The sequence below is a fragment of the Colias croceus genome, chromosome 1 (assembly GCF_905220415.1).
Source record: "Colias croceus chromosome 1, ilColCroc2.1".
Taxonomy (NCBI): domain Eukaryota; kingdom Metazoa; phylum Arthropoda; class Insecta; order Lepidoptera; family Pieridae; genus Colias; species Colias croceus.
The window spans coordinates 4,652,231-4,670,126 of record NC_059537.1 but is presented as its reverse complement, the minus strand read 5'-3'; the positions used below and the strand labels follow the sequence as shown (position 1 = coordinate 4,670,126).

At 33.9% G+C, this 17,896-nt stretch overlaps 2 protein-coding genes across 11 annotated transcripts; one reads left to right on the top strand and one right to left on the bottom strand.

Annotated features, from left to right (window-relative positions):
- The first annotated feature begins 2,232 nt into the window (after nucleotides 1-2,232).
- On the top strand, nucleotides 2,233-3,847 carry LOC123693735 (peptide chain release factor 1). Its single transcript, XM_045638973.1, has 2 exons — nucleotides 2,233-3,301; nucleotides 3,496-3,847. The coding sequence occupies exons 1-2, from the start codon at nucleotides 2,336-2,338 to the stop codon at nucleotides 3,721-3,723; spliced, it is 1,194 nt and encodes a 397-aa protein (XP_045494929.1). The 5' UTR covers nucleotides 2,233-2,335; the 3' UTR covers nucleotides 3,724-3,847.
- Nucleotides 3,848-4,188: 341 nt separating this feature from the next.
- On the bottom strand, nucleotides 4,189-17,877 carry LOC123693196 (voltage-dependent calcium channel subunit alpha-2/delta-3). Of its 10 annotated transcripts, none has more exons than XM_045638226.1 (28): nucleotides 17,564-17,877; nucleotides 17,322-17,403; nucleotides 16,520-16,892; nucleotides 16,302-16,433; nucleotides 15,964-16,223; nucleotides 15,746-15,892; nucleotides 15,536-15,655; nucleotides 14,723-14,905; nucleotides 14,496-14,630; nucleotides 14,320-14,412; nucleotides 13,848-13,904; nucleotides 13,172-13,198; nucleotides 12,335-12,415; nucleotides 12,056-12,130; nucleotides 11,870-11,974; nucleotides 11,723-11,794; nucleotides 11,373-11,581; nucleotides 10,874-11,028; nucleotides 10,355-10,405; nucleotides 9,921-10,014; nucleotides 8,298-8,399; nucleotides 7,827-8,094; nucleotides 7,452-7,574; nucleotides 7,184-7,309; nucleotides 6,889-6,997; nucleotides 6,047-6,064; nucleotides 5,093-5,496; nucleotides 4,189-4,757 (listed from the first exon to the last, which is right to left on the bottom strand). In XM_045638226.1, exons 1-28 carry the CDS (start codon nucleotides 17,665-17,667, stop codon nucleotides 4,656-4,658), a joined length of 3,807 nt encoding a protein of 1,268 aa, XP_045494182.1. In that variant the 5' UTR covers nucleotides 17,668-17,877; the 3' UTR covers nucleotides 4,189-4,655. The 10 variants fall into 10 exon arrangements, with proteins under 10 accessions (XP_045494182.1, XP_045494303.1, XP_045494226.1 ...); XM_045638347.1 differs by having other exon boundaries at nucleotides 10,355-10,396; XM_045638270.1 differs by having other exon boundaries at nucleotides 15,542-15,655.
- Between the last annotated feature and the right edge of the window lie 19 nt (nucleotides 17,878-17,896).

Here is a 17,896-nt window from a genome sequence, read left to right as displayed (position 1 = left end):
CCCTTAAGACTTAAGAGTCTACGTAACCATTAAACAGTTAAAAAGCATTGCCTGAAGACATTAAAACAGAGTACATTGTACGCTCTTTACGACTGACATGACAAATTTATTCATTAATTTAATGAATGACTGTTACCGCGTATATTCCAAGGGGATATTTTGCCTACAATTACAGCGCATTAGCCATCATTATCGCTAACATTGCACTATCAATTTAATTCAAACCGTTTGTATAAACTGTTCCTGTGCGCTTGCTACTGTATTATTTGCAATCAACATTATGTAATGTTCGTAGTTTATCGATTCATAGTTATAACGCTTTCATGTTAACGTCGATTGATTTGATGTTGAATAATGAAGTGAATTTTAACATGGCTCTATTGGCTGCTTAATATGAACTGTCTGTAATAACGGAATAGGTACACGAAAATCAATAAATTGTTGACTGACTAAGTATAGTACCTAATAGGTAAGTATCAGTAGTTTTTGCAGACCAGTAAAAATATTAAAAACTTGGTTTGTTTTTCTTCTTCGTTTCAGTAGATCGTGATTTGTGGTTATTTTTGTAATGAAAAAAGTTACTCTAGTTGGTAGGTAGGTAGTAACTAGTAACGCTATACAGACTTAGCGTTTAGTTTACAAATAAAAATGAACTCCTAAGGTTCTATTTTCAGTTCTTATATAACGTCTAATAAAAGTCTAGGTCAGCACCTATGTACAACATTCACGCATTTAATATTCCTCTCACATTTTTTAAGTAATAAACTAAAATATGAATTGGTATATAACAACACGCACATTGACCACTAAATATTATGGTAGAGGTAGACTCAATAATTTACGAAAGCGTTCGTTTGTAACTTCAGAAATAATAAAAGAGGGACAGAGTTACTTAGGTACCTACTTTGTTAAGTATTATAAGTACGACATTAAATAAAGTTTACAAATAACACTAAATGTGACAAATACATCGATTATTAATTTGTAGATTTTTCATATAAGTTTAAAATACCGGTAACTAGTTACCAGCGTCCGGCGATGTGCTGTTAAATATAAATATGTTAAATATAAGTACAAACACATTAGGTACATACCTACCTGCGATTTTACTCCTGTTTTTAGCTACGTGCCTTAATTTATAGGCAGACAAATGGTAAACAATTTTTATTGTGCGGTTCCTCACATAGAAGTTTATTGTTCTATTATAAGAAGAAAGGAAACGATGCGGTCGGCCCTGCAACAATGGCCTGTCCGTCTGTCCGTTTGTCATTAGCACTAATAACTCCATACGCGTAACAACAATATAGGATAACGCAAAAATGCGTCCTTGTGGTTTTAGAAAGGAAGTTCTCTTTGTGGCGTTCTAATAATTCTATCAATTGGCAAATCGTTGCGGTCGATGTGGTAATCGTTCTTCTGAAAGTCGCCATTAACACGGAATGCCATCCATTCATACTGAAATACATGTTATTGGTTGACTTCTATTGTGGGTAAATTGATAAATGCAGACTTTTAGGCACGAATTCAATTATTATTAGAGATATTGGGATACATATTAGATTGGAACCAAAACGACCGATGCGGGATGCCCCTGAAAGTAGGTACCTACATTTTCTAATCAGAAAGTCTGTTAATCAATTATTTTAAGATACATACATCTAAGGATTTCATAGATTATGTATCTATATTATTAGCTAACTATAGGATAGTTTTTATCGAGGAATCCCACGAGAATAGTAACCATACGGGATTTTCCTTTGATAAATAGGTCATACGGTAAGGTAATAAGCATATTGGAAAATGTTCCAGAAAATAAATAAATTCAATATAACTAGGTAGGTATAAGGTAACAGTATCATACGAATTATGTATTCCTGTGATAAGTAAAAATCATTTTAAAAAGCTTATGTATGAGAACTAGTGACATCTGTGTGTTTCATTTCACTACTCGATAGTACTTCTACTTTCCACTAGATGTCTGAGTGGAATAAAACAAACATGAGTCATAATTATTGTAATAACAAATGATTGGTTCGTGATGAAAAAACTTTCTGGGAATATTTTATGAAGTTGCATTTAGATAATAATAATAAAATAAACAAATTTGTGTGGTCGTGATGTCGTCTATAAATTATATTTATTTTTTACATTGGCAATTCTGATAAAATCTGTATCATGTCAATTGTCAATTGTCATTTGTCAAAAGGTGATTTCAGATTTAAAATTATTGTCCAAGTAGAAGAACTGTGTAGAAGAAAACAAGGCGAATTATTAAATTATTCTGATATTTTGCACTACTTATTAAGAGCTTGATCGAACAATTGTATTTTTAAAAATGTTACGTTCAAAACTACCTTTCTTGCGATCTCTTTTTCACAGAGAAAATTATTTATTAATCCACAAATATTACTCTCAAAAAGTTTTAAATATATCTGATCCAGCAGTGCAAACTTATCTGAAACATTTAATGATAGAATATGATACACTGCATATTAAAGCAAGAAGGACTGTTGAAGAAAATAAACGTCTGCACGAAATTAAGCCTATTGTTAGTGTGCTTGAGCAGCGAATCGCTCTGTTTGACAGCATCGAATCATTAAAAGAACTCACCAAAAAAGACCAAAAGGATGAAGAAATAAAGCAAATGATTAAAGAAGAAGCTAAAATATACCTCGGCCGTCTAAAGGAGGTAGATACAGATTTGCAGTCGATTCTTTTAGAGCCTTATTTGTCGAACGGAGGAGTGATATTAGAGGTTACGGCAGGTGCCGGAGGCCAAGAAGCTATGCTGTTTGCTCGAGAACTCTTTGAATTGTATGAAGCATATGCGCAATACAAGGAATGGGAAGTAGACATTGCATCTGTTGAAAAATCAGATATTGGTGGTTATCGGAAAGCTTCAATGTTGATAAAAGGAATAGGTGCCCCAGAACTAATGAAGATGGAAGCTGGTGTGCATAGAGTGCAGAGAATTCCTGCCACAGAGAGAAGTGGTAGGATTCATACCAGCACAGTTTCTGTAGCAGTCTTACCGCAGGCTACAGAAGTTGAGATGGAGGTCCTCGATCGAGATTTAACTATAGAAACGAAGCGGGCGAGTGGAGCTGGTGGTCAGCATGTAAATACAACGGACAGTGCAGTGAGAATCACTCATATTCCCACAGGAACTATTGTTGAATGCCAACAAGGTAGATCACAGATAAAGAATAGAGAGATTGCAATGGAAAAGCTTAGAGCTCTTTTGCTGCAGAAACAAATTGACGAACAGTCTTCCAAAATTAACAGTGAGAGAAAAACTCAGGTAAGAAACACTTTCTGTAGTTTTGCAAATATAAACCAATTTTTTTTAGTTTTTATCTCTTAGTTATATTGAACCTTTTGGTTTTATAATCCAAATAAGCACAAAAAGTAATGGTTGTGCAGCAGTTGTCTTTTATAACTTAATCCATGATTCTTTAATTCAAATTATTAAAAAAATCTCATAAATTTTTACAGATAGGTTCAAGCAATCGCAATGAAAAGATACGAACCTACAACTACCCACAAGACCGTGTGACTGAGCACAGAGAGGGAGGCATTAACATACCGAGTCTCAAAGTGTTCATGCAAGGCGGAGAACATTTGGAGGAACTTCAGGAATCACTTTTGAGACAGCATAGATATGAAGTGCTTATGGCAGAGGTGAACGACTTTATTAATAAAAATAAAATACCTAATGTGTAATTGTTGAAATCAAAATGTAGGCTAACTAGATAAATACTTAGTGAAATAATCAGTGAACTGGTCAAAAAATTATCTATGTGAATACTCCAATATTATTAAATCAAATATAATCACTTGATATTGATTTATGGTCAAACTTTTTGTCCTTAATAATACTTAACTATCCTTGTAGCTATAACTTGCAAAGAACTTGATCTACTTTGATATCTATACTAATATTATAAAGCTGAAGAGTTTGTTTGTTTGAACGCACTAATCTCGGGAACTACTGGTCCGATTTGAAAAATTCTTTCTTTAAGGTTATAGGCTATATTTTATCAAGCTACGGGCAACAGGAGTGGAACCACGGGGGTGAAACCGCGCGGAGCAGCTAGTATGAAATAATTATGTACATAGAATGTAATATTGTTATCTTAGAATATTAAATTAGTGTAGTGTTATTTTCAATAAATAAAAGAAAAATTCTTGTTTTCATAAATATATTTTATTTGTACAGAACAATTTTTATTATTTAAAATTTAAAAGTATTCTTAAATAAACAGAATAATTTATCATTAAAATCTCATATTAAGTACAACTGATCGCAGAATATTGTTATAATTCCATCCTAGTTTGTGATCATTTGTCACCAGGACGGAGTAAGTTTATAAAATAAATAAATAATTTCAATTAACATCATTTAAAATCTCTTATTGTAAGGGGGAATAAATTACTCTGTAACATAATATATTTCTTAATAATAAATAAATAATAATATATTGACTGATATGAGAATGCCAATGTAGATGGCACCTTGGGAGTATATTTAAAAACTCTTTGGAGTAAAACACATAAAACATTGATATGTTAAAAGACATGTCTAAGATTACACAAAGCTTGATGTGGAATGGGAGTTAAAACAACTATGACATTTATTATCATTACACATTGATTTAGAATATTTTTATCCATAGAATACTGAAAATGCTTAGGGGTATCCATAACATGTTCCGATTGAGCAAGCTGCCACGGCCGCACATGTCTATGTTGCTTTCCTATAAATAAAGAGACATGAGTTGGAAATATGCTTGCAATCTCGATGATTTTGATCTAAAAACTTGTTTCCCGCTCGTGGTTTAGCCTGCTTTGTCTAAAATCTAATAAATTATATACTAAACATTCCTCGAGAATCACTTTCTGTTAAAAAAACTCATCAAAATCTGTTGCTTAATTTCACAGAAGGCGGAAAGCGATTTTGTTTTATACTATGTTGTGATTTTAGTGTCTATGATATGAGAAATGGGACTCAATTGTAATTTTTTCATTGATAATCATAGAACAGGCATGTTTTATTTTAAACGCTCAAATTACAATTTCACCAACTACCCACCTCTGTATGATTCCGAATGCACGATGCTGGTGTCTTCCTATACAGGGGATGTTTATGTTTCAAGCAAGGCAATGACTCATTGTATTGCACTTCTGTAGGATCTATTGATGCAATGGATACATCCTTCTTTGCACACATACCATCTACGACCACTAAGAGCATGTTCGTGTAGTTGACTAGCTGAGCATAGAATGGTCGCATACACTCATTCAACGGTTTATTCAATTTCGCATCCAAATTCTTGTAATCCATTTGATACAAATACATTTCTCTGTCGCAAGGTGTAGGCCGAGTTCTATTAATGAGTACCAGCTTTTCGAAATCCCTTTCGTGGATCCGCGTCGGCGGTTTGGGCATAGACGGATCGTCTGTGTCTTCGTCATTCTCGTAGTTCTGATACGCCACTGCGTAATAAAAAATATTATAAAAACAGTTTTAAAATTGTGTAGGGAATGGAGAGATGAATGAATATATTATCGAACCACAATGAGTCGAAGGAATGATATAAAAAAGGTTGAAAAGATCCAAAAATTGTAGGAAATTAATTTGGAAAAAATGTTTCAGCAATCAGTTGGCATCATGCTAAAAAAATGTACCGTTGTATATTACAATGACAACAAATATGGAGGAGAATGAAATAAAATGTAGGCTGAAGCTTTCATAATTTTTATTTTTATGTGTAGGAGGCTTTGGAAACTTATTTTACATCATTATGTAGGAGTTAATAAATAATAATATAACATGCAGAGACGATTTTCATTCAAACGAGATGGTACAGTCATTCCAAAATTGTCACATTTTGTTCATGTATGAATCGATTTAATCACTTGTAACTCGATCTACGAAACATGCACATTCCGGAATATAATCTACAAAAGGTCATAATACAAGATGATAATCAAGAACCCAATAATGCCTTGAGAAGACACACTACGGTGCTCGTACTAAACTCACCAGTGGATGTAACAAACTCTGAAAACAAGATGGAGTCGTTACTACTAACGTTCAACTGTTATCTACGACCAATCAGACTCCATATCCAGAATTTCAAGTTCTAAATTTAAACTAGTTAGTTCCATTTGTAAAACATTTCGAGCACTCACATGCGCCCAGAAGTGGAAAGTTCAGAAATTTGTGTTAAGTAGAATAGTGCAGTTTATTGTAAACTAAATCCCTAGTTAATCCCTTAGAAGCAAACATTTATTTCAACAATGATAGCGTTTTAAGCAGTGGAAATTTAAGGAACATTGATAGCTTTTTTATTAGAACATATATTTCTGCATCCAATTTATATATTTATAGCTTAGCTCGAGTAGGACGTTCATTTTGCAGTGCTCGTTGTCATGCAATTAACAGATCATGCTGACAACGCGCAAGATTCCAGATTGCTGTTAATCTAACAATCATTAAGTGTAGCTAGAAGGGTGCAAACATTTATTTTAATTATTAACCACTTTTTAATAGCTAACAAGTAAAGGTAATAATTAACGAATGGAGTTAAATTAAATATTTTACATCAATAACCACAAAATATATAACAACTTTAAATAATACAAATAAAATCTGGTGGAATATCTTAGCTCCTTTCTTGCTGTCAAAATGATTTTATGTTTTTCTTCGACAATATTTTTCCAATTATTTAATTTGCAAACACTTGATCATAGACTTTTAGTATTCAATTAGACAATCAGTATTTTCGATCCAGGAATCTAACCTGAACCAAACAATCTTCTAGCTACGCTTGTGAGGCAAAACAACACATAACATTTATATTTGAATAAATCAAACGATCTTACCATCATCGAAGGAATAGCTCGATTGCGCGAAACTCAATGAAATGGAGTTATACAACCAGACTGTCGTTGTGACGAACCAGGACATTATGAGGCGCAGGTTTTGTATTGGCTGAAAAATCATTGCGAGAGTAGGTATAGATAAAAAAATAAGTTTGAAAAGGTAACCAAAACTGAGAATAGAAAATATTTCGTCAAGAGCCTTAGCTCTTATCTTTATACGTGAATAGAAAATCAGGGAGTTTTGATTCTTATCTTCTGCTATATCTGGAATATTACGTTAATATGCAATTCAAACCGTTCGTATCGTAGAAGCTGGATTGGTTATTTTCTTCTCCCTGAAGCAGACCGCCTGGTAATCAATTACATGAACTGTCCTAAACACTTCGTCTTCCACTAGTTTCAGCATTATGTCTGGTCGAATCTGTGTATCAAAAGACCAATTACAAATTCAATCTCTAAATAAATCTTCTCAATAAAGCAGCATTGCCTTATAGCAGTATTGTTTTCAGTGTGAGAAAGTGATGGATGGATAGGCGATATAGTTCGGGGGCTGGTATTTTTACCTTTCCAAAGAATTGTCCAGTCTGTGTTTCGTCTATGCTGACTACAATCCAACCGTTGCTGTCCACTAAATAACAATCCCAGTCGTCTGATGCACACGTAACACAGTCTTTGGTGTGTTCACACTGGAAATTACAGTTATTTTAATTAATTTTAAAAGGTATAATAAATACAATACTTTAATTTTTATGGTGTGCTAGAGGTGTGCATTCCGATTCATAATAAAGCTTACTGCGTTGAATCTATGAATGATTAATAACTGTTTCTCCATTCCATTTGTTTGAAAATTTTGAAAATCATTGAGAACCTTATTAATTTTTAGTGATTCGCCTGCAGAAAATTGCCTGTGGTAGCAATAAAAAAAAACGTCTACTCACAGAAGACGTGATATTTGTAAACCATTCAGTCAATCGTTCGTGCTTAAACTGAAAGCCAACAACCGCGGCCGGTGCCTTCCTATGTCCGTCACTGTGGAACACAGCGTGTGAAGCCGTCACCATCGCCATACTGACGTTGAGTGGGAACTTCTCTGTGTTCATCTCAACACTATACACGTAGCTCAATGGGTCGATGTAGTGCTGTTCTACTGCTCTTCGGTACCAGACTTCGTCGATTGCTCGAGGCCACTGTTTTCCGAATTCTATCCTGGATTTGTGATAAAGAAAATATGATAAATATTGCCGTTGCTCTAGCACTACCTTTCTCGTATTATCTGTAATTCAAGTAAGTTTTATAATACATACGGACAATTCCAAACTTGCTCATCAATCAAAAAATATAAAATAATGGGTAAGGCATGAATTCAATTTGCAATTGCCAAACGCAGAAAATTTTTAGTTTTTACTTACTTATCATCATGTTCTTTTGGCGGGTGAGTTTGCCATCTTGTTAATCCGCTGTGTGTTGCCAGAAAAGCAACGATGTATCCGAAACGTTGAATGAACTCAGCCCTATGAACAAAAATATTAATTTGATTAATAAATTGTATTATATTCCGTATCAAGGAGAAAAGAAATGAGTTTATTAGAAGGCATTGGTCATTGGTGTATATCATATTTTACTTTTTCGTTTTGCTGGATGTGGTTTATGAAGGGTAGTTAATAAGAGTATTTTCGGTTAACGATTATAATGAACATACTATTCTTAACACCAGAAATATTTTTTGGTAGATAGGCTATCAGAAGTTTGTATTAGTACGTCCAATAACTTTGACTTCCTGCAAAATGTTTTGCGCCTTACAGAAATCCAAAGCAAGCCAGAAAACACAACACCTATTACCTACTTACACCTCCTAGGCAGCATTGAATAATTAAAACACAGACTATCGAGTAGGTAGTTGTAAAAATTAAATAAAATTTTAGGCAAAACTGCAACATAAGGATAGACAGAAGAAAAATAGTGACTATTTCAAAGTTTGCTTTGCACGAATATTGCTTTAGATGTTTACAGCATTAACGATTTTACAGAAGAAAATAAAGACTAATCATAACATCGTCACCAAAATGTTAAATAACCCTGCTTACTTTGTTTGTAAGAAGGAAATAAGATAAATGTAGAATTCATAATTTGATGCTTAGCATGCATCAAAAATAATGGTCTCTATATGCCCCTATTTGTGGAACCTCACAACATTTGACATTATCATCTGCATGTTTGTAATATTTCTATCGAAATAAATGAATAGGTCGCATATTACCTACATCAATGTACCTAAGATTGATGATCTTTGTAGTGAAATATTTATGTTTGAATATTTATAGATTTATTATTGATAGTATGCAGAAGTGTTTCCACTCAAAGCCATACACAGGGGTACAGATCATGCAAGTGGTGGTAGGGCTATACTTTACCTCGGCAACAATCCGATCACTTTTGTCAATGGGCTATCCAGGCGGAATAACAAAATGTATGTGCAAAGTAAGTTATTTGTGCATGGACATAAACATCATATAATTTGGTCGTCTACAATAATTTCCGTCTTTGGAGCAAATTAATTACACGCAACAAATACGGTAAAGTCAAAAGTCATATATCTACGATTGTTTTGGTGTTTAGGTATTCCTAATAATCAACATCTAATTTAATAAAAAAGTAATCTTCATCATGAGACATTTACAGTTCGATTCAAACATAATGGCGGTTCGGAAGTTAGGTGCAGGTGCGAGTGCGGGTACGCACAGGGTCCGTCCCGCATAACTTCCCGCTAATATCTAAAATTGTTTTCTGCGCATCGGATCATACGATATTCCGAGCCGCCATTAAGTTTGAATCGTACTGTACAGTACCTACTTACCATAGGTAGATAAAAATATTTTTGGAATACAAACTATGTACAAAGGTAGAAAAGATATCCAATTATTGACGATTGCGTAAAGGTAATTTATTGTAGACGCCTCAATTCGTACCAGATACAAATGCATTGAATCGTGACTGGTATATCAATAAAACAATAAAATAGCATAGGTACTCACGCCTTCTCATCCGACGCTGATTCCGCTATACTTTTGTTGAACCAGGCTGTATTCCTCGCGTCGTACACCAGAGCTTGCATTAATCCATGGTCGCCTTTATAAGAAAATGGTATGAGAATCATGATAATATTTAGAACAAAACCAGCAATGTATTTGATTTTTTGCTTTGATGACTTCAAGCAATTTGCGTATGAAGCTTTAGAATTTCAGAATAATTCTTATAGTTAATAATGAATAGCATGTTATAGCGTTCTTACTTTGATATTTTATATAAGATCGTCCACCAATTTACATGCTGTTACAGCAACAAAAGCATTAATTATAAATTAAAACACATTTTAAATATTTAAATCTATTCAATCAGTATGTCTGTATGTTCCTATGTCGTGATTGCTAGTTCAGATTTCTTCTAAAAACCGTAGTTCTTAACTTACAGTAATATTCATTCCTTTGAGCAGCTTTGTTCCTTTCGCCATCTACAGAGCCTATAATGTGAAAGTACCCGTCAAAAAAATAATAAAGTAATTCAGTGCTTCTAACATATAGTAAGTATACAATAGAGATCTATTGATATATTTTAAATACAAAATACATATCATGGTTTTAAACAATTAAAAACTTACCATCTGCTCCCAGAAAAAAAAAATTTAGGTGTACAATTATTAGTACAATTGCAATTGCATTTAGTTGAAATATTTTTTTTTAATGTTCTGCTTATAAGCTGAGAGAAATGTTGGAGAAAACTGAAATGGGGTTCTCCTTAGAAATAGAAATAAAAATAAATACTTAGAGAATAATAATAATTGAACACTTCATGCATGCATCATAATATAATATTATACTTAATCTTGTCGTTTTTTTTGTTTTTAATTTCAACATTAGGCTTAAACGTTATCGTGTCCATGCGAATACAGGTTTTGCGTAAAGTGTGAGGGTGCATTTAATGTCAATACCATTGTGCCTGTCATGGCCGGGTTTGTTTTTGTGGTGTTCCGGCGGGCGCGGCTTGGCGGGCCAGCGCCAGCCCGGCTTGGCCACACGCTCCAGGAAGTATAGCAACTCTTCCTCCGCGGATGCGAATGTACGCTCATAGTGGCGGCAGTACAGCCTGTGAAAGAATTGGTATCTTCTAAATTGTATATCCCAATAGGTGGGGTAGGGGGTAGACGATTTCTAAATTAAGATGGGTAAGCATTGGCTTACAAGTTACAATGCTGATGACCTTTTCTGGATTTATTATGATTATTATATTTTCCATCTTTTTCAAGGAATTCGTAGATGTTACCTATTCTATACATATAGGTACTTACTAAAGAAAGTTTTTTCACTTGAATAATTGACCATGTAACAATAATAATTAAACACTTTTAAGGGAATTTCTAGATGAGTTACTTTCCTTACACGGTTAAAAAAATCATAAGAATGGGTCCTTATTTAAATAAAATAACTCACCAATCAGGATGCACACTCCATTTATCGGACAGATATTGTTTTGCAGATATATTCTTAGAGGAGGTTAATGACAGTCGATGTATATCGTCAGTAGGCGGTGGGGTAATACGGTGACGGCCATAGTTCTCCGGTATAGTGACTACAAGAGTGAACGGGGACTCACTGATGCCCGTCCAGAAGTAGTGCTTTTTGCCGCGGGACACTCTTTTCTAAAATCATTGATATGCAATTAATACTGCGTAGAAGTAGAACGTTCTTTTGTTCTCTGTTTTACTTTTGTTTTTCATATATTTGCTTTTGATGCAATTGGCTCCCAAGTTTTACCAGTATGACGACGAAAATATACTTACCATGTCATCCATATGATATTTAACATTCATTATTTTATTGCCCGTTTTCTGGTCGATTATTTCTTGTCTCAACTAAAATGAAATGAATTTGTATAATATTGTTAATAATTTATAAATAACAAAAGTTTTAACTTCTAAAAAACTCACGGCAGTTAATTCTTTGCTAAAGTTACGAGGGCTTCTGTCATCATCAAATAACTCCACTTCAATCATGTCCACGCTGTTGTAGCTTGGTTTCAAAATTTGTTGGAACTGTTGAAAAACAAAAAAATATTAAGTTTCCTCAATGCTTTTATTATAATTAAATTGAACCTATTTGAAGATCGAACTTACCACAGGCCTCAAATCTGGGTGTATCAAAATATAACCATTGTTGGTAACCATAAAAGCATAACCGTTTACTCCGATCTGAAGAATAATTATTGAATATGCGTTATAGAACAATCACATGCTTGATAAAACAAATTTAAATTATTTTCAGTCTAAGATAAAAGTAAATTAAAATAAGTATAGTTTTGGGCAGCTCCGTTCAAACGCATATAGAAAGAAATAGATTACAGAATTATGTATTGATATTAAAGTCTACACAATAAATATATAACACTTAAATACCTTATAAGGTGTCATGAGAGCCTGTATCTCAGACAATGGCACGTCTGTCCCTGCCACTCCTAACAGTCTAGCAATTCGCATCTGGAACCATGCTCAATGTTACTTCAATAATAATTAAATCTATTAAATTTATAATACAGTATAACTTAAAAACAGTTAATATAATTAGTCAAACAATGAAATAGTCACAATTTTAATCTATTTTACGTTGAATCAAAATAATAACTACAAATGTTACAATACAATGTTAAAAAATAAGATAAAACATGGCCTTCTCATAGGCATTCATAATAAATATTACTTGTAAATAGTTTCATATCACATCATTCATGATACTATTGTTAATAATATAAATACTTCTAAATTATAAATTCACCAAGTCTAGCAAGTAATCTGGCTAATATCTACGCCCCGTTAGTATAAAACATGATTCAATAAATTCTACATAATACATGAGTTTTAACCATCTAATTGATTATGTTATTAATATATATGTATAATAATAAAACTTTCTAGCAAGTACTACATAAAAAAATTCATAATACCACATTTCAGTGTGTTTAGCTACAACTCGATCTAAAAACTATTGTTTCTATATGAGTAACCTTTCACATAGTCCAGTAAGATGCTGTTAGAATTTATTTAAATTGTAAATGCTTTCAAATTGTATTTCAGTGTCTTGGAGCACTGCTTGATTTGTGGCTCCTGTGAATATTGATTTGAAACAATTATTTCATTAAATTCTTATACAGTTAAAGTGCTAAATAATCACAGTCATCCTTCCACGCCAGCCTCCCACGCGTCCTTCCACTCGAATCTAAGAGAGCGAGGGCCTACCTCTTTCTGGCCGTTTTCCTCTACAGACTGCGATTGGTTGTGGACGTACGAATGCAATAAAATATAATAACATGTAGATAAATGCATTATAAGAAACACTCTAGAAATCATAAATATCCCATCTATCAATGAGATAACTTATATGTACACTAAAAATCGTTAACATATTAAAAAATTCTGTCATTCTTAAAGTAACATTACTTCAATAAATAAAAGCCCCATACGTCTCAAAAGTCGGGCTGAACGAAACTCTTAATGAAAAATATTTACATTTACTTCAGATAATACAAGTCATTTAAAATGTCTCTACGAAGACATCGCTAAATTCAGGCAAATTACTTTATCTGTTAGATAGTGTGCGTAATACAGATCATAATTCTTGCACAGAAACAATTCACTCGATAATAAGTATTGAAAATTGATTCATAGCACCCTAATGGTCTACGCCTACATCTAAGTAGTAGAACTACACTACGATAAGCCAAGAGGGTTGAACAACACATTGTGCAGTCGACGAGCGACTGCGATGGCCGTCATCTATCGAGGACAGATGCATCGCTAACGGGGCCAAATAAGACTTTACCGTTACTGAAATTCAAAAACTAAATCATAAAAACTCTCATGTATCTTGCAAAAACTTTACATTAAAATCATCAAAATTTTCTAAGTGTAGTACCTCTTTTGTAACTGATACCCAGTAAGCTTCATTTATCAGTACATTCTCTGTGATGTTCTGAGGGGAAACCATCAAAGAAAATTGATTACTATTAAAAGGCAATGTATTAAGGTTAATATACACAATGAATGACTTAACATGAAATACAGCAATAAGAAGATACAGCTTACGCCCAATAATGAGGTAACGTAAAAGCCAATCTGTAAAAATCATCCGAAATAAACGTTTGTTTTCGACATGCACAATTATATAAAAATTTTGAATTTTGAATATTTAATCTGGGATAATCGTCATTTTAGAAAGAGAAAAAACTTGTTGTTCTACCCGTTTTAGTTCAGAATTATTTCTAGCAATCGCTTCCTTTTTTTTCTTCTAATGTCATTTCTCTTTCGTAAATGCGTATTTATTATGAAAAGGGAATGTTAAAAAATCCATTTACTATGTACAGATATTATTAAAAACGAAACCTTACCTCGTTATGTCGAAGATCGTAAACAGGCATGGACACTGACGTCATAAGCTGATATTGAGCATTACCAAGCTCGCTATATTGACCTTGTTTCATCTGAAATCAACGTCACTGTGTGTTACAAGTTCTATTTCTATTTATTAACATTAAATACTATTTACTATCGGTTAATTATATACCTGAGTGATTTTCCAACGTCGATTTTGTTCTTTTTCTGAATTAAAGAGAACTTTATCTCGCCGTTGGCTCATGAAGCGTTCTTTCTGCTCCGCTCGTTCTCGCTGCTCCCACAAGTAATCCGCTACTTTCGGATCCTAAACAAATGTTAACATGTCACACTGTTGCATCACAGAATGCTCATCATAGAATAACAAAGGTATTTTCATGAAGGTTCTCATAAACTTACCGTAACATTTGCATAAACAGGGGTCCATACGACGGGATGTTTTTCTCGCTGCAGAACAAGTGGTCGAGCCAGCACGTTCACATGTTCTAACACTCGTTCCCGCACCTCTGCTAACGTACTGAGGTGCACATAGTAGCCTCTGTTTGCGCAGGCCATCCACTTTACCTCCCTCACATCTGCCACCTGGGAACCTCAATACATTATTGCATACTGCATAGGGAATGTTTAGGAGAGCCCCGTGTGTACGTGAAATGTTATGCTTTATGACGTCATGTTTCATCTAATTGTGTCACTGTGCTTGTATTCACTAGATATGTATGAATGATGTTGCGTTAAATAAAATGTTTGCTTCTAAGTTAAACGTGTTCGACGTACGCAATTAATTTAATTTTCTAATAAACTATATGAATAAAATAAAAAGTTTTAATGTCTACCTACAAACTATGGATTTACATAAGAAATAAATTTGTACCTAGGTACTTTGTTTGTGTGAAATGCAAGTCCATTAAAACATAACATAAGAAAACAAATTAAATTAATTTCCATTCTTAATTATTACATCACAGACATTCACAGAACATCACAATAAAGCATAAACTAGTCTAAAAGCGAAAGCATTATGAAAGTATGGATATTGGATTACAGAATACGATGAGCCATGCACACAACAAGAGGTATGTTAGATGTAGCTTATAGTATGTTCTAAATAGACAGTAAGTACCACATTCAAGGAGTACTGGTAGAAGACAGAAAGGAAGGCATTATGCAGGTCGCACAATGACTACAACACAGTAATACCTGGAGTGGTACTACCTTTACCTCGCGACCTATCAGGTACGTGAACACCCTCACCGGGGTGTCGTACTTCCAGTTGTATTTTTCGAATAGCTCTTTGTAATTATATGGAACTCCGTCAGTTACCAACATAATTGCCTAAGCACCAAACAACAACATGAAATTAATAAAAGATAATCTAAAGTGACAAATATGCAAGGTATTCATATCAATTGTTACTTGTATTACCTGATTGCAATTAGCTCCACCACTATTGTTTCTATATATTTCGAGTAGATCAAAAGCTCTCGTTAGTGCTGCAGAAAAGTTGGCAATTTCCGTGGTTTCAAAATTGTCCAAAGCCAACTTTAGCTCCCGAATATTTGCCAATGTCGCCTGAATTTGAAAAAAAAAGTGAAGTAGGTACTCATTTTTACTGAAACATGTATGCCTCTTGATTTATTTACCTGAACCAAAGAGTCCTCAAAGCAAGGTACTATTTCCTCAACAGTATCAGCGAAGGTCATAACGTTAACAAAATCATTATTACCGAGTGTGTCAAGTATATTAGTAACGACGTGTTTGGCTATGTCCCGTCTCTGACCAGTCATAGATCCGCTACGGTCGACTAATACAATGACATCTTTCGGGCTTGCAGCAGCTTCCATGTACCAGGCTCTTGTGCGGCAGTCGTAGATATCAACTGGATCTGCTCGCCATTTCATTGCTATACAACAAAAATACAAAATAAGTTATTACCAGCACAAGCATTAAAAATTTATAGTTCAAATTTCTTGATACATACCTGGGTAGTGCCTCATGAAACCAGTAGAACTGCCGAAATATTGCCACGAAAGCGTTGGATCACTTTGATAGTTATTAATGAAATGAGTGTCCAAACCTTCAGACCAATGAATTCCCTTTATTACATCTGTAGCTAAAATCATGAAAATAAATTCGGAATTATCACAAACGATCATATTATATAGCTAATACAAATATCGAGCCTTTGCGTTTACGTACCCCAGGCATAAACATTAGTTGGCACATGCACGCTGCTCAAATTCGTATTGACTGGTATGTTGGAAAAATGTGCATTTTGTTGTAGGTGTGCATTCTTAGATGGCGGGCGGACGATCCAATTCTCCATATTAAAATCAGGCTCCGGTGTTGTAGTAATGGAGTCGTCATACAGATCTTCCATTTCCTTGCTATTATAGAATTGAAAATCTTCAGGCACAGGTTCGTTTTGTTTATCGAAAGCCATGTTTTCAGCGGCTTCCACGATCCGTTTGACTGCGCTGATTTTCAATTCCATCATAGCCCTTATGTCGTCCGCCATACTCTGCACCAACTTTTCGCCATCCCGAGACTCTATCTGGGCTGACTTCCAACTCTGGTACATATATTTCAAAATATTGGATCAAACATCATAGTAAAATAAGATGAATATGTGTCAAATAGAGGAATTTATAATAAACAAGACGGTTAATAATTAACAAATGATGAAGTATAATTGATAATAGTAAGTTATATTATTTATTAACTTAGTATAATAGTAATTCTATACTGTTGTAATTAATGTAGTACCTACCTTATACCTTCTGTTTTGACAAAGGGAATAATAATGCCTTATCTAAGATAAAACGATGAACATTAATTAAATTTCTTTGTATGTGAGTGTTACATAATATATTATATTTCTGTCAATAATTATGTACGTTAAAATATGTATATTTATAATATTGTATCTAACAGGTACCATAACTGAAAGTATTGTTTCGATGGTCATAAATATAAAAGGTAATTTTGAATAGACACTTACGTCCTCAACCTCCTTTTTTCGAGTAATAAACTCTCCAAAATGATACAACTCAGTTCCCAGCTTAACTCCCCAACCCTGTACTCTGCAATTAATTATTCATTGATGTATTTAAATCGACTAATAATAATTATGATTTAACATGAATGGGCGATAGTTTGAAAGATTACGTATTGTTTACTTATACTTCTTGAATTGCTGTGATATACTTGATAATATTATTTTAATACTGAAATAATACTTACGAGTTGAGCGAAATGCGCGTATTGGGTACATGTTGGGCGCTTGCTGTAAAATCCGATTTGAAAGATAAAAGTAGCAGCAATATGACAATAGCACGATAGCACATTAGAGATCCCGAATCCGGCCAATATTATTTACTCCCTTAGTTTAAATCCCCATTCATATTGTTAACAGGACACCAGTTGCTCGCGATGTGGTGTGATGAATTTTCAGTTGCGTTTTGTTCGACTTAGGGAGTGCTCAATACGTGGTAGAAGAAATAATATCAATAGCAAGGTGGGCGCAAACTCGAACTGCAAACCACGCATGCGCTTTGTAGCTCCTGCGCGGAGTAC

Bases quoted from the DNA above. Each gene is read 5' to 3' on its own strand.
- LOC123693735 (XM_045638973.1), top strand. From the start codon at position 2,336: ATGTTACGTTCAAAACTACCTTTCTTGCGATCTCTTTTTCACAGAGAA. The intron at 3,302-3,495 runs GTAAGAAACACT...AAATTTTTACAG, and splicing joins ACAGTGAGAGAAAAACTCAG to ATAGGTTCAAGCAATCGCAA.
- LOC123693196 (XM_045638226.1), bottom strand. From the start codon at position 17,667: ATGTGCTATCGTGCTATTGTCATATTGCTGCTACTTTTATCTTTCAAA. The intron at 11,975-12,055 runs GTAAGTTCGATC...GTTTTTCAACAG, and splicing joins ACCCAGATTTGAGGCCTGTG to TTCCAACAAATTTTGAAACC. The intron at 4,758-5,092 runs GTGGGTAGTTGG...CTTTATTTATAG, and splicing joins GCATTCGGAATCATACAGAG to GAAAGCAACATAGACATGTG.